General features: G+C 50.5%; 1 protein-coding gene across 1 annotated transcript in view; it reads left to right on the top strand.

Moving 5' to 3' along the window:
- MROH2A (maestro heat like repeat family member 2A) overlaps positions 1-13,492 on the top strand; it is a 62,206-nt gene that overhangs the window by 42,543 nt on the left and 6,171 nt on the right. The window contains exons 26-34 of the mRNA XM_033229824.1: positions 3,094-3,198; positions 4,300-4,423; positions 4,948-5,066; positions 5,614-5,766; positions 6,197-6,351; positions 8,394-8,553; positions 8,633-8,826; positions 9,151-9,288; positions 9,829-9,943. Coding sequence (XP_033085715.1) covers positions 3,094-3,198; positions 4,300-4,423; positions 4,948-5,066; positions 5,614-5,766; positions 6,197-6,351; positions 8,394-8,553; positions 8,633-8,826; positions 9,151-9,288; positions 9,829-9,943 — 1,263 coding nt within the window. The remainder of the gene's footprint in view (positions 1-3,093; positions 3,199-4,299; positions 4,424-4,947; positions 5,067-5,613; positions 5,767-6,196; positions 6,352-8,393; positions 8,554-8,632; positions 8,827-9,150; positions 9,289-9,828; positions 9,944-13,492) is intronic.

Here is a 13,492-nt window from a genome sequence, read left to right as displayed (position 1 = left end):
CCCTTAAGATTTTTTCCTTCATTTCAACTTTGGTGAATCTGGCAATTATGTGTCTTGGAGTTGCTCTTCTGGAGGAGTATCTTTGTGGCGTTCTCTGTATTTCCTGAATTTGAATGTTGGCTTGCCCTACTAGGTTGGGGAAGTTCTCCTGGATGATATGCTGAAGAGTGTTTTCCAACTTGGTTCCATTTTCCCCCTCACTTTCAGGCACCCAATCCCATACTTCTTGCAGGCTTTGTTCATTTCTTTTCCTTCTTTTTTCTTTAGGTTTCTCTTCTCGCTTCATTTCATTCATTTGATCCTCAATTGCTGATACTCTTTCTTCCAGTTGATCGAGTCGGTTACTGAAGCTTGTGCATTCGTCACGTATTTCTCGTGTCATGGTTTTCATCTCTGTCAATTCCTTTATGACCTTCTCTGCATTAATTATTCTGGTTATCAATTCTTCCACTCTTTTTTCAAGATTTTTAGTTTCTTTGCGCTGGGTACGTAATTCCTCCTTTAGCTCTGAGAAGTTTGATGGACTGAAGCCTTCTTCTCTCATCTCGTCAAAGTCATTCTCCGTCCAGCTTTGATCCGTTGCTGGCGATGAGCTGCGTTCCTTTGCAGGGGGAGATGCGCTCTTATTCTTTGAATTTCCAGCTTTTCTGCCCTGCTTTTTCCCCATCTTTGTGGTTTTATCTGCCTCTGGTCGTTGATGATGGTGACATACTGATGGGGTTTTGGTGTAGGTGTCCTTCCTGTTTGTTAGTTTTCCTTCTAACAGTCAGGCCCCTCAGCTGTAGGTGTGTTGGAGATTGCTTGAGGTCCACTGCAGACCCTGTTTGCCTGGGTGTCAGCAGCAGAGGCTGCAGAAGATAGAATACTGCTGAACAGCGAGTGTACCTGTCTGATTCTTGCTTTGGAAGCTTCCTCTCAGGGGTGTACTCCACCGTGTGAGGTGTGGGGTGTCCCTAGTGGAGGATGTCTCCCAGTTAGGCTACTCAGGGGTGAGGGACCCACTTGAGCAGGCAGTCTGTCCGTTCTCAGATCTCAACCTCTGTGTTGGGAGATCCAGAAGAAAGATCTGCTTTCTTCAAAACTGTCAGACAGAGTTGTTTGCGTCTGCAGAGGTTTCTGCTGCTTTTTTGTTTGTTTGTTTAGCTGTGCCCTGTCCCCAGAGGTGGAGTCTACAGAGACTGGCAGGCCTCCTTGAGCTGCTGTGAGCTCCACCCAGTTCGATCTTCCCAGGGCTTTGTTTACCTACTTAAGCCTCAGCAATGGCGGGCGCCCCTCCCCCAGCCTCGCTGCTGCCTTGCAGTTAGATCGCAGACTGCTGTGCTAGCAATAAGGAAGGCTTTGTGGGCGCGGGACCCTCCCGGCCAGGTGTGGGATATAATCTCCTGGTGTGCCCGTTTGCTTAAAGCACAGTATTGGGGTGGGAGTTACCCGATTTTCCAGGTGTTGTGTGTCTCAGTTCCCCTGGCTAGGAAAAGGGATTCCCTTTCCCCTTGCCCTTCCCAGGTGAGGCGATGCCTCGCCCTGCTTCAGCTCTCGCTGGTCGGGCTGCAACAGCTGACCAGCACCGATTGTCTGGCACTCCCTAGTGAGATAAACCCAGTACCTCAGATGAAAATGCAGAAATCACCTGTCTTCTGAGTCGCTCGCGCTGGGAGCTGGAGACTGGAGCTCTTCCTATTCAGCCATCTTGCTCAGCCCTCTCCGAGCAGAAATTTTTAGTTTCCACGAAGTCTAATTTATCTTTTTTTCTTTTATGGATCATGCTTTTGGTGTCAAATCTAAGAAATCTTCCAAAGATTTTCTCTTATGTTTTCTTCCAGAAGTTTTGTATTTTCAGGTTTTATGATTAGGTCTATGATATATTTTGAGTTAATTTTTGTATGGTCTGAGGTACAGGTCAAAGTTTATTTTAATTTTTTGCCCATGGATAGCCAACTCTTTTAGCACACTTTGTTGAAAGGACTGCCCTTTTTCCTTTGAATTACCTATGCGCCTTTGTTGAAAATCAAGGGCTCTGTATATGTGGGTCTATTTCTGGACATTTATTTGGCTTTATCAACGTGTTTGTCTATGGTACACCAATACCACACTGTCTTGATTACTGTAATATTATAACAAGCCTTAAAATCTGGATCAGATAGTGTAAGTCCTTAGATTTTTTTTTTTTTTTTTTTTTTTTTTTGCTGCATCTTACAGGTTTTGATACATTGTGTTTTAATTTTATTTCAGTTCAAAACATTTTAAATTTCCCTTATGATTTCTTCTTTGACCTGCAAATTATTTAGAAATTTTCAAATATTTGGGGGTTTCCCAGAATCTTTCTGGTTTGGATTCCTAATTTAACTGCATTGTCGTTTGATGACATACTTAAATCCCATATTTTAAATCCTTTTAAATTGACTGAGATTTATTTTGTTGCCCAGATACCATCTATCTTGGTAAATATTTCATGTGTATTTGAAAAATATTCTGCTGTTGTTTAGTGTTTCAAAATGTCTTTTAGGCCAAGTTGATTAGTAGTATTTTTCAGGTTTTGTATCTCCTTTTTGATTTTCTGTCTTTTTGTTCTATCAATTATTGAGAAAGAGGCACTGAAATTTCTGACTAACAGTGTGAACTTGTTTATTTCCTCTTTTGGTTCTTTCATTTTTTGCTTCATGTATTATTTAGCTATGTTATTAGGTGCATAAACATTTAGGATTGTTATGTCTGGTTGATGAACCGACCCTTATTGTGATGACATGATCCTGTTTATCTATGGTAATGTGATTTGCTCTAAAACGAACTTTTCTGTCAGAATGGCCTCTGGAGCCATCTGGAGTGCATGGTGGGCTGTGCTACTGGCCCTTCATTATAGGCAGACATTTGGAGCCAGGCCAAATGCAACAGCCAAGCACCATCCTGGTGAGAATGCTGGTGATGCTCTTTGCCTGCCTACAGCCTCATCTCCCTTCACAATGGGGCCTGTCTAGAACCACAAGGAAACACTGAAAGTCAATCTGAGTGGGAGGGTGAGGCGGGCAAAAGCTGGCCAGGAGAGGGCTGGCCCCAAGATTTTAACACCCACTTTGGTGTTCTGGGCTCTACCCATAGCTCCTGGAAAAGTGGATCTTGTCGGAGAAAGAATGGGAGCGGGAAAAGGCCATGAACCTCCATCTCTATCTCATGCGGATCTATGTCCAAAGCACTGCTGTCTGCGTGAGTCCAGGAATCCCCAACCCCCAGCCTGCTGCTCCGATATGCACAGAAAAATTCCTATCTCTATCTGGAAGATGAGGGAACACTTACGAAATCAAGTTCTGTTCCTAGAGGGTCCCTTGAGAGAGGCTGCGATGACCTAGCACCCTGGGCTGGGTCAGGGAGGGAAAGGGTGGGATTGTGGTTGGCAGAGCTCCAGGATTTGTGGGTCCTGTGGCTTCTGTAGTGGTGAGGGCCCTTTTTAAGCAAAAAGATACATAGTTATGAACCCCACATTGGTTAGGAAAGTGAATATTTACTTTAAGGAAATCAAGCACTGCTAAATCATAAATTTTGCAAAGCTTGACAAGTACCGCAACCCTTACAATGTCTAGAACGATGTAGTGTTTTTACTGATTGACCATCTGATGCAGCCTGATGAGACTCCATGCTGTTTGCTGTCTTGTCCTCAGGATGGCTGTGGCAGGAAGACCATGGTGTCAGGGTCTGGGGTGCAGGGATGGGTGTCTGGTCTTGGGAGGTGCAGGGAAAGAAGTGGGCTGGGCAGGACCCTGGTCCTGGGCACCTGGATGGAGGTGGGGATGAAGGCTCAGCACAATGAGGCAGGGGCCAAGACCAACACTCAGCAACATGTGAGGCCAGAGGCTGTGTGGAGGGCTTCACCTGGGCTCTCATGACATTCCCTGCAAGAGGAGGTGCCACCATCGTCTCCACTGTGCAGACAGGAAACATGAGACCGAGAGGACGAGTCCCCTGCCTCGGCTGCTCAGCTAGTGAGCAGGAAGCTCTGATTTGATCCCCAGGGTTTGTTACAGGAACAACTGGGCCCAAGTTCAGAGCCGTGAACTGAGCAGAGCTGAGTCGGAGGGAGTCCTGAGCCAGGGCGCGCAGATCCAGGCCGCTCAGCTTCCAGGGACCCAGCTGTGGGCAGGGGAGGCTGGTGCTTGGGCAGGGAACAGGCAGTGGCACCCTCCCCTTCCCCAAATGGATGTTTTCAGAGCAGGGTTTGCCCTCTCAAGTCGCCCTTTATGCTGCCCCTGGGCAGCAACAGGTGTGCATGAGAGCACAGAGGTGTGAGCCCCGTGGTCTCCTGTCCCTCAGATCCCCCTAAAGCTGGGGCAGTTTGGCACAATGGTCGGACTCATCGCCCCGTGTACCTGTGATGCCCATCAAAGAACCCGCATGGCCTCGATGAATGTCCTGTCCAGCCTGCTAGATCTTCACGGTATGAGAGGGCAGGACATGAGGACCAGCCCCTCTGGGAGGGAGAGAGGGCTGACTCCAGGAATGTGCACTGTGGCCAGCCCTGGAGGGAAGCGTGGCCTCTGTGCAGGCAGGCATGGAGACAAAGGTGACCATCAGAGGGAGCCATGAGGGGAGAGTTCACCAGCAGGCCGTGAAAGCTTCCAGAAGGAAAGGTTCATAGCCCAGATTGACCCCGGAGGGCAAGTGCTGGGCACTGAGGGAGGGCCTGGCTGGGAGAAAGTCAGCTCCCAGATGCCAAGCATGTGACAGAGCTGGCCTGAGCTGAGTTCAAGGGGGAGCAGGCCTCTGAGCTGGGCGGAGCGGTGGTGCGGGCAGAGGCCGCCACAGGGAAGGACCAGTGAGAGCAAAGGTCAGAACTCCTGGGACGTTCATATGCTGGAGGGTGGCTCAGGCCTGCAAAGCCAGGGCAGGAGGTAGCCACGAAGTGGAGGTGGCCAGGCCCTTTGTCCCTGCTGGTCATTTCTGAAGTTGTATTCCCAACAGCAAGCCAGACCTGCTCCTTGTGGGGTCCTTCCAAGGAGAAGGAGCTTGAGAAATGTAAGGGGGACCTCCAGAGCACAGACATGGAGAAGATCTTCCGTGCATCCTCCAGAATCGCCAAGGTGACAGCCGGGGAGCCTGCCTCGGCTGCCAGGCTGGTCTCGTGGCCCTTGGCCGTCTCTTAGGGAGGGGGGCCTTCCCGGGCTGGTGGCACAGCCCAAGTTCTCTGGGGTCTCAGCTTCCACGGCTTTTGGCCCAACTCCTGCCCTGTGTGTTGAAAGGGCCTGCAGTATGTCAGGTCGCTACTGTGTCTCTGGCACACAGTAGGTGCTTAATCTGCTTTGCTGTCTTCTCCCTGTCTCTGTGATGTGCCACACTGGGTGCAGAAAGGGCCATGGGAATGATCTGGACAGGCCCTGCACATGGTGTGGGCACGTGGGCAGGCTCATGGCACAGTGATGAATGGAAGTGTCTGGAGCCACCCAAACAGGGGCTGGGGACTTCAGGGGACCAGGCCCCTTCTGGCTCAGCCTAGGAGGAGGCCATGGCCATGGTCTGAGAGAGGATGGGAGCCTGGAGTGGGGCCATGGGGTGGGACAGGGGAGGAGGGAGTGTCAGCAGTCATGGAGTGGCAGGGGAGGGCAGGGGAGTCACCCGCTCTGCTCCTAGGTGGTCTGCACGGAGTTTAACTGCGATGAGGTGGTCTCGCTCATCCAGAAGCTCTGCGAGAACATTGGGGCCATGGACCTGCAGCACGACAAGGCCTCTGTCACCTGGATAGGCTCTTTCCTCCAGATGCGGGCCAAGGAGCTGGAGGACAAGGTGGCAGAGCCATGGCAGGGCCAGCAGAGAGTGGGGCTGGGGCTGCCTGGTGTGCCCGGATGAGAGGGAAGGATGACAGCCTCACCAGCACTCACTGAGAATGCCTCCCCCAACCCCTGGTTGCTAAAGAGGAGGAGGAAACAGAGTTCTAGAACCAGAAAGAAGCGTGTTGAAGGTAGCCTCATTAGTTAAGTGCCCGCTGACCTGGAAGTCAAGGCTTTCCTCCCCGGAGCACACCACCTCCTGCACTGAAATCCTGCGAAAATTAATTTGAGGCAGAGACCAGAGGATGCACTAGAGAGGGTGCTGGGCGTTAACCTGCCCATTGTCCAAATGGGCCACAGCCCTGGAGCAGGGACATGTCATGGGGTTAGTGCAGGAGACCATGGGGGCCTGGGCTGCCCCCTGGTGATGCCCCGCCCCTATCTAGGTGGCCGAGATCCTGAGCGCCATCCTGGTGCACCTGCCGGTGGTGGACCACCCAGAGGTGCGACACCTTCTCATTGAAGGCATCCTGCTGCTGGCGCACCATCACCAGGAGACCATCCTCACGTCGCTCCTGAGGCAGCCCCTGCCCATGGAGAGGTGGGTGCCTTGGAGGAGGCAGCCCTGGCCTCCTGTGCCGCTTAGACCATGCCCAACTCGCCATCCCGATGTGTCCCAGAAGCCTGGAGCCTCAGGTAGTACCTTGCCCTGCCCTGAAGGAGGTCGAAGCCCTCTACCTGTACCTCCTGCAGGAGGTGCCAGCCTCCAATGAGCCACTGACAGAGAGCCCAGGCTTGTAGAACGTCGCTGCAAGGAGCTGGAATCCAGAGCCATAGCTCCCCACATGCGTGGGGCAGTGTCTGTGGAGTTCATTCTCTCCCAGAGCAGCTCTTTCCTTCCCTGCAAACAGCTCCGGCACATCGGCTGCAGGATGTGGCTCCACGGCCTGAGCAAGCCCTGGAGATATTCCAGGCTGTCCTGATTTCTTTCAAAATGTGTCCTAAGAGGGGAAGCAACTTGTCTCAGTCTCTGAGGGGAGAATGGCCCAACCTCCAGCCCCGGAGGTGGCCATGAGTGATGCAGAGCGACCCCGTCTTGATTGGCGTTTCTCTGCAAACAGCACAAAGCTCCTGTGTGTGCTACAGCATGATGGCACAGGCAGCTGGGCATGGTCTCCCCACACGTGGGGAGTCTGTTTGGGGTGGTACCAGAATTCACCTGAGAGGAGCCAGAAAGAGCTGGGCAGTCATCCCCAGAGCAGTGGAGCCTGTGCTGGTGCAGGGAGGTGAGGAGATGTCACGCTAAATAAGAGGCCCTGGAACAGAGAAAAGAGTTTTAGAAACAGGCCCTGGCTCCAGAGCCACAAGGGCTGACCTGCCCGAAATGCAGGCATGGCTCCACCGTGGAGCTGCTTCTCATAAGGGCCGCCCTGCCGTGGGTCCGGCTGGGAGGGTGGTGCAGGTTTCACGATTTAATGAGGCTCAGTGGCTCATGGGGCAGTGCTGGGTGGGGGCAAGGGGGATGTGCAGTGCAGCCCTGGGTCAGGCTGGCATGCTTGGTGGCCACGTCACACTGGCTTTCACTTAGTTTGCCAAAATCTGTATTGGTTTGCTATTGCTGCATAACAAATTACCACCCACTTAGAAGCTTTGAACAACACCCACGTATTAGCTCACAATTTCCATGCCTCAGGAGTCAAGGCATGGGTTAGCTGGTCTTTCTGCTCAGGGTCTCACAAGCCTGTGATGAGGGTGTCAGCTGGGCTGCATTCCAGAGCCTGGGGTTGTCTTCCAGGATTGTGTCATTGTTGGTAGTTGTTTGTTGCCAATTAATAGGACTGAGGTGCCCCTTCTTGTTTCCTTGCACCCCATGGCTTCTTTGCAGTGGGTGCTGATGAGTGCACTCTGCCCCCTCTCCATTTATTCCTGCCCCCAGGCCCCCAGGCACATCTCCCCTCACACCCAAACTCACCTGCTCTTGTGCATTTGGTTTTGTGGGTTCTAATACTCAGTTTACACATCTCTTTGTTCAACTTAACCTTGTTAAATTCTATTTAGACTTGTTAGACTCTCATTAGCCTTTTAGAACCTCCCAGACGCCCCGCTCTCTGTGCCTCTCTACCTATCCTGGGGCCTTCCCTTCTCAGCAGGGCCATGGGCTTGGACTTGGAAACCAGGAAGGCCCTTTTCTAGCTGTAGTTTGGCAGGTGGCCTGACTGCTGCAAGCGTCACTTCCCTCTTCTGTGGAATATGGAGATAAAAATACCTTCTTCAAAGATGTGTTGGGTTAGGTGACACAATATCAGAAAGCTACCGACAACCAAACCTGATGCAAATTGGGCACTAGGAGGTATTGTTGGACAGGTCTGTACAGTCATCAAGCAGGTGGGGGTCTCTGGCCACCTAGCAGTGGAGCTGGGCTTCTGCGGGGGCCATGCAGAGAATGGGGGCTGAGTGTACCATCAGGAGCCTGGGTTCTAAGCACACAAATTTTGGTGGCTCCCTCCAAAACGGAACCTCTCTGAGATTCAGTGCCCAGAGTCCAGCCCCTACTTAGGGGGCTGCCAAGGGGTTGAAAGGGATTCTTACCTGCCAGGGCACATGCCAGGAAACTCACGGTCCTTGTGCCCTAACTTTGGTTAGCCACTTGGCAGAGGTGTGGCTGGCAGTGTCGGAGAACGTGCCCTTCGCCCGGACCATGCTCCGCAGCCTGATGGGCCGGCTGCAGTCACGGCTCAGCCCCAGAGTCAGTGCCACCTCCAAGGCTGACATCTGGCGCCTGGCTGCGGTGGACCCACTGATGGTGAGTTGCAGGCACAGGCCCCAAGGCTCCTCGGGGGTCTCTGGGTAGGAGCCCGATGCCCTGTACCTTCTCTCTGCAGATCCTGTGCACCATCCACCTTCTCATTCAGAAGCTGGATGAGAATGACAAGCTCCCGGACTTCCTCCCTGACCTCATCTACACCCTCCTGCTGCAGCTTGGCAGCAGCCACCGACCAGAGACTGCCCCGCCAGTCCTGAAGATGTGGAAGCTGGTCCACACCGCTCCTCTGTCCGAGGAGATGAACCTGCAAAGGTGCTCTCGAGGGTGGTGGGTGCAAGGCAGCAGGCCTGGGCTGGGTGTAGCCACGGGCTGCCCCTTAGTTGCCAGTGGACTCCACTGAGGGGCCCTCTGTCTCTTCCTGGTGGGAGCTGATCTTACTCAAGATGCCGTTCTCATGTGTGTCAAGCACAGTGTGGTTTTCAGAGCTTGCAGATCCACTCCCTCCCTGGACCTTTCCCTCAGCCCCTTGGGCTGGGCCCGGCAGGCACTGGGTCCCCACTTCACAGATTGCAGCAGCCTCCCCAGGCCATGCGCTCCCAGCAGGGCAATGCATCACAAGCTCCCACCTCCCTCCAGGGTCACTATCAAGTCCATGCAGCTCTTGTTCAAGAGAGTCAAGAGCCAGCACCTGGCACGTGCCCTGGATGAGCAGGCAGTGTGGGACCTCCTGCAGGACGGCGGGACATTCCTGGAGGGTGTGAGCCTGTTGGCCAGGTGGGCTCTGGCTCCCACAGGGTGGCAGGGGGACCTGCAGAGGCACTTCCTTGCTGGATGGAAGGGCTTCTTGTGAGGACATGGTCCGGTCATGGCTGAATGTCTTCTTTCTGGGGGAATTGCCACGCCAACCTGGGACTCTAGGATGGCAGTAGTGTGCAAGACAATGAGAACCTTGTATTCAAACCCTTCCTGCTCAGAGCAGATATGAGGGCAGAGAGAGGAGGGGCTTGCCCCCTGGGCCACACAGGGTCTGGAGCAGGCCAGGGATGGGAGTTACTTCCGGGGTCCTAGTCACTCCAGAGCTGCCCTCACTCTAGTCCCCTTTGTAAAAAGGAGATAGACATTGACTGATTCACTGACAACCTCAACCAAGCCCCAGGAAAAGGAGGGAGAAGCCCAGAGATGTTAGGACATCTCTCCAGGGTTATCCTGCCAGCAGGGTCCAGGCAGGCACTGGTGCGGCCCCAGCTAGCTCTTGGCAAACATCAGGCAGGGGTGGGGCCGCCTCCACGACCTGGCACCGTCTCTCCTCTGCAGGCTGTGCATGCAGCACGTGGAGGGCCACAGGCAGAGGCTGGCTGAGCTGGTGCTCAGAGGCATGGATTCAGAAGTCCTGAGCTGCCGCATCAGCAGCACGGCGGTCTGTGTGGAAGTGAGGCACCGGGTGTGGGTGGGATGCAAGCGGAGGGGATGGGGTCCCTGGGTTCTTCTGGAGATGGTTCGTCTCCAAGGCATGGGAGTGTGGGGGACAGGCGAGCACCCCTCCTCTGAGTGCTCATTCTCTCTTCTGCTCCTTCATTCATTCATCACATGAGTAGTGCAGGGCAGGCCCTGCTGGAAAGACAGGCTGAGCCCTACAGCATTGTAGCTAACTGATGTGTGACCAGGCAAGTACGACGACTCAGGGGACCCAGGGAGGGCACCTGGGTTCTCACTGGGGCAGGCTTCCTGCAGGAGGGCTCAGGCAGGCCGAGGGGCTTTGCAAGGCGGGAAGGTAGGGCCCAACGACCCTATCTCAGAGCAAGTGTTGGAGCATCCTGAGGGCAATGATGCCCAATGCACCCTAGGAACCAACCACAGCCCAGGCCAGAGGCCAGCCAGCATTTTCTGTAAAGGACTGCATAGTAAATTTTTGGCTTTGTGGCCAACTTGGCTGTAGCAGGAAAACAGCCACAGCCAATACGTCGACCAGTGGGCATGTGGTGTCAACAAAACCTTATTGATGGACACTGGAATTTAAACTTCATGGTAATTTCATGTGCCATAAAATTTTCTTTTCTACATTTCTTTTCCCCAACACTTAAAAATGGGAAAATGAGTTTTGGTAGTGGGCTGTACAAAAACTCCTGGAAGTACAAGACCAGTCTGGGAGGCATTCACCAAACTTTTATAGGTTCTTCAGGCCCCTCCCTGTGTTCAGGCCTCTGAAAATCTTCAAAATGAGGATGGGAAGGAGAAGCGCTCCCTCGTTGTGTCACCCAGGATCTGGCCTTTGACGTGTCTGAGTTTAGAATTTTCAGTGGCTAGAAGCCACACAGGGCTAAGCCCAGGTGCTGGAATCCGAGGGCCTGGTTAAGAGTCTCTGCTCAGTTGCTGATTGAAGATGAAGTTACTTAGCATCTCTGAGCTTCAAGCTCTCCATCTGCCAAATTGGGGAAAGCAGTGCCTTCTTTTCAGGGCTTTGGTGAGAGCCAAATGAGATGGACCGTGTACACATTGCTTGCTTGGGAGGTAAGAGCTCATTAGATGCTAGTTAATTATGGCTGTTTAAAAATTAGGTTCAGCTTTTTTGGTTCCATATGCATTTTTAAATAATTTTTTTTTCTAATTCTGTGAAGAATGTCAATGGTAGTTGAATGGGAATAGCATTGAATCTATACACTACTTTGGGCAGTATGGTCATTTTCATGATACCGATTCTTCCTATCCATGAGCATGGAATATTTTTCCATTTGTTTGTGGCCTCTCTGGTTTCTTTGAGCAGAGGTTTGTAGTTCTCCTTGAAGAGGCCCCTCACTTCCCTTGTTAACTGTATTCCTAGGTATTTTATTCTCTTTGTAGCAATTGTGAATGGGAGTTCATTCATGAGTTGGCTGTCTGCTTGCCTGTTGTTAGTGTATAGAAATGCTTGTGACTTCTGCAGATTGATTTTGTATCCTGAGGCTTTGTTGAAGTTGTTTATCAGCTTAAGAAGTTTCTGGGCTGAGACAATGGGGTTTTCTAGATATAGGATCATGTCATCTGCAAACAAAGACATTTTTACTTCCTCCCTTCCTATTTGAATACCCTTTATTTCTTTCTCTTGCCTGACTGCCCTGGCCAGAACTTCCAATACTATGTTGAATAGGAGTGGTAAGAGAGGGCATCCTTGTCTTGTGCCAGTTTTCAAGGGAAATGCTTCCAGCGTTTGCCCGTTCAGTATGATATTGGCTGTGGGTCTGTCATAAATGGCTCTTATTATTTTGAGGTACTTCAATACCTAGTTTGTTGGGAGTTTTTAACATGAAGGGATGTTGAATTTTATTGAAGGCCTTTTCTGCGTCTATTGAGATAATCATGTGGTTTTGTCTTTAGATCTGTTTATGTGATGAATTATGTTTATTGATTTGCATATGTTGCAATCCCAGGAATGCAATCCCAGCCTTGCATCCCAGGAATGCAATCCCAGCCTTGCATCCCAGGAATGAAGCCGACTTGATCGTGGTGGATAAGCTTTTTGATATGCTGCTGGATTCAGTTACCACTATTTTATTGAGAATTTTTGCATCCATGTTCATAAGGGATATTGGCCTGAAGTTTTCTTGTTTTGTTGTATCTCTGTCTGGTTTTAGTATCAGGATGATGCTGGTCTCATAGAATGAGTTAGGGAGGAGTTCTTCCTTTTCAATGGTTTGGAATAGTTTCAGAAGAAATGGTATAAGCTCCTTTTTGTATTTCTTTTCTTTTTTTTTTTTTTTTGAGACAGAGTCTGGCTCTGTCACCAGGCTGGAGTGTAATGGTGTGATCTTGGCTCACTGCAACCTCCCACCTACCAGGTTTAGGCAATACTCCTGCCTCAGCCTTTCGAGTAGCTGGGACTACAGGCGTGTGCCACCACGCCCAGCTTATTTTTGTATTTTTAGTAGAGATGGGCTTTCACCATGTTGGCCAGGATGGTCTCAATCTCTTGACCTTGTGATTCACCCGCCTCTGCCTCCCAAAGTGCTGGGATTACAGGCGTGAGCCACAGCGCCCAACCACCTCTTTGTATTTTTTGTAGAATTCAGCCTGTATAGTCAAGACAATCCTAAGAAAAAAACAAAGCTGGAGGCATCACCCTACTGGACTTCAAACTATACTATAAGGCTACAGTAATCAAAACAGCATGGTACTGGTACAAAAACAGACACAGACCAGTGGAACAGAATAGAGAACTCAGAAATAAGATTGCACCTCTACAGCCATCTGATCTTGGACAAACCTGACAAAAGCAGTGGGGAAAGGGTTCCCTGTTTAATAAATAGTGCTGGGAGAACTGGCTACCTATTTGCAGAAAATTGAAACTGGACCCCTTTCTCACACATTATTATACTCAAGATGGATTAAAGACTTAAATGTAAAACTCAAAACTATAAAAACCCTAGAAGAAAATCTAGGCAATACCATTCAGGACATGGGCATGGACAAACATTTCATGATGAAATCACCAAAAGCAATTGCAACAAAAGCAAAAATTGACAATTGGGATCTAATTAACAAGCTTCTGCACAGCAAAAAAGACTATCATCAGAGTGAACAGGCAACCTACAGAGTGGGAGAAAATCTTTGCAATTTATCCGTTCAGAAAAGGTCTAATATCCAGAATCTACAAGGAACTCAAACAAATTTACAAGAAAAACAATCCTATTAAAAAATGGGCAAAGGACATGAACAGACCCTTCTCAAAGAAGACATTCATGCAGCCAATAAACTTATGAAAAAAAGCTAAATATCACTGATCATTAGGTAAATGCAAATCCAAACCACAATGAGATACCATATCAGGCCCGTCAGAATGACCATTTATTAAAAAGTCAAGAAACAACAGATGTTGGCAAGGTTGCAGAGAAATAGGAATGCTTTTACTCTGTTGGTGGGAATGTAAATTACTTCAACCATTGCGGAAGATGGTGTGGCAATTCCTCAAAGATCTGGAACCAGAAATATTGTTTGACCCAGCAAT

The sequence above is a fragment of the Trachypithecus francoisi genome, unplaced genomic scaffold, assembly GCF_009764315.1.
Source record: "Trachypithecus francoisi isolate TF-2019V2 unplaced genomic scaffold, Tfra_2.0 Lachesis_group13, whole genome shotgun sequence".
NCBI classification, from domain to species: Eukaryota; Metazoa; Chordata; class Mammalia; order Primates; family Cercopithecidae; genus Trachypithecus; species Trachypithecus francoisi.
The sequence above is the reverse complement of the archived record's forward strand: the minus strand, read 5'-3'. Positions and strand labels throughout refer to the sequence as shown.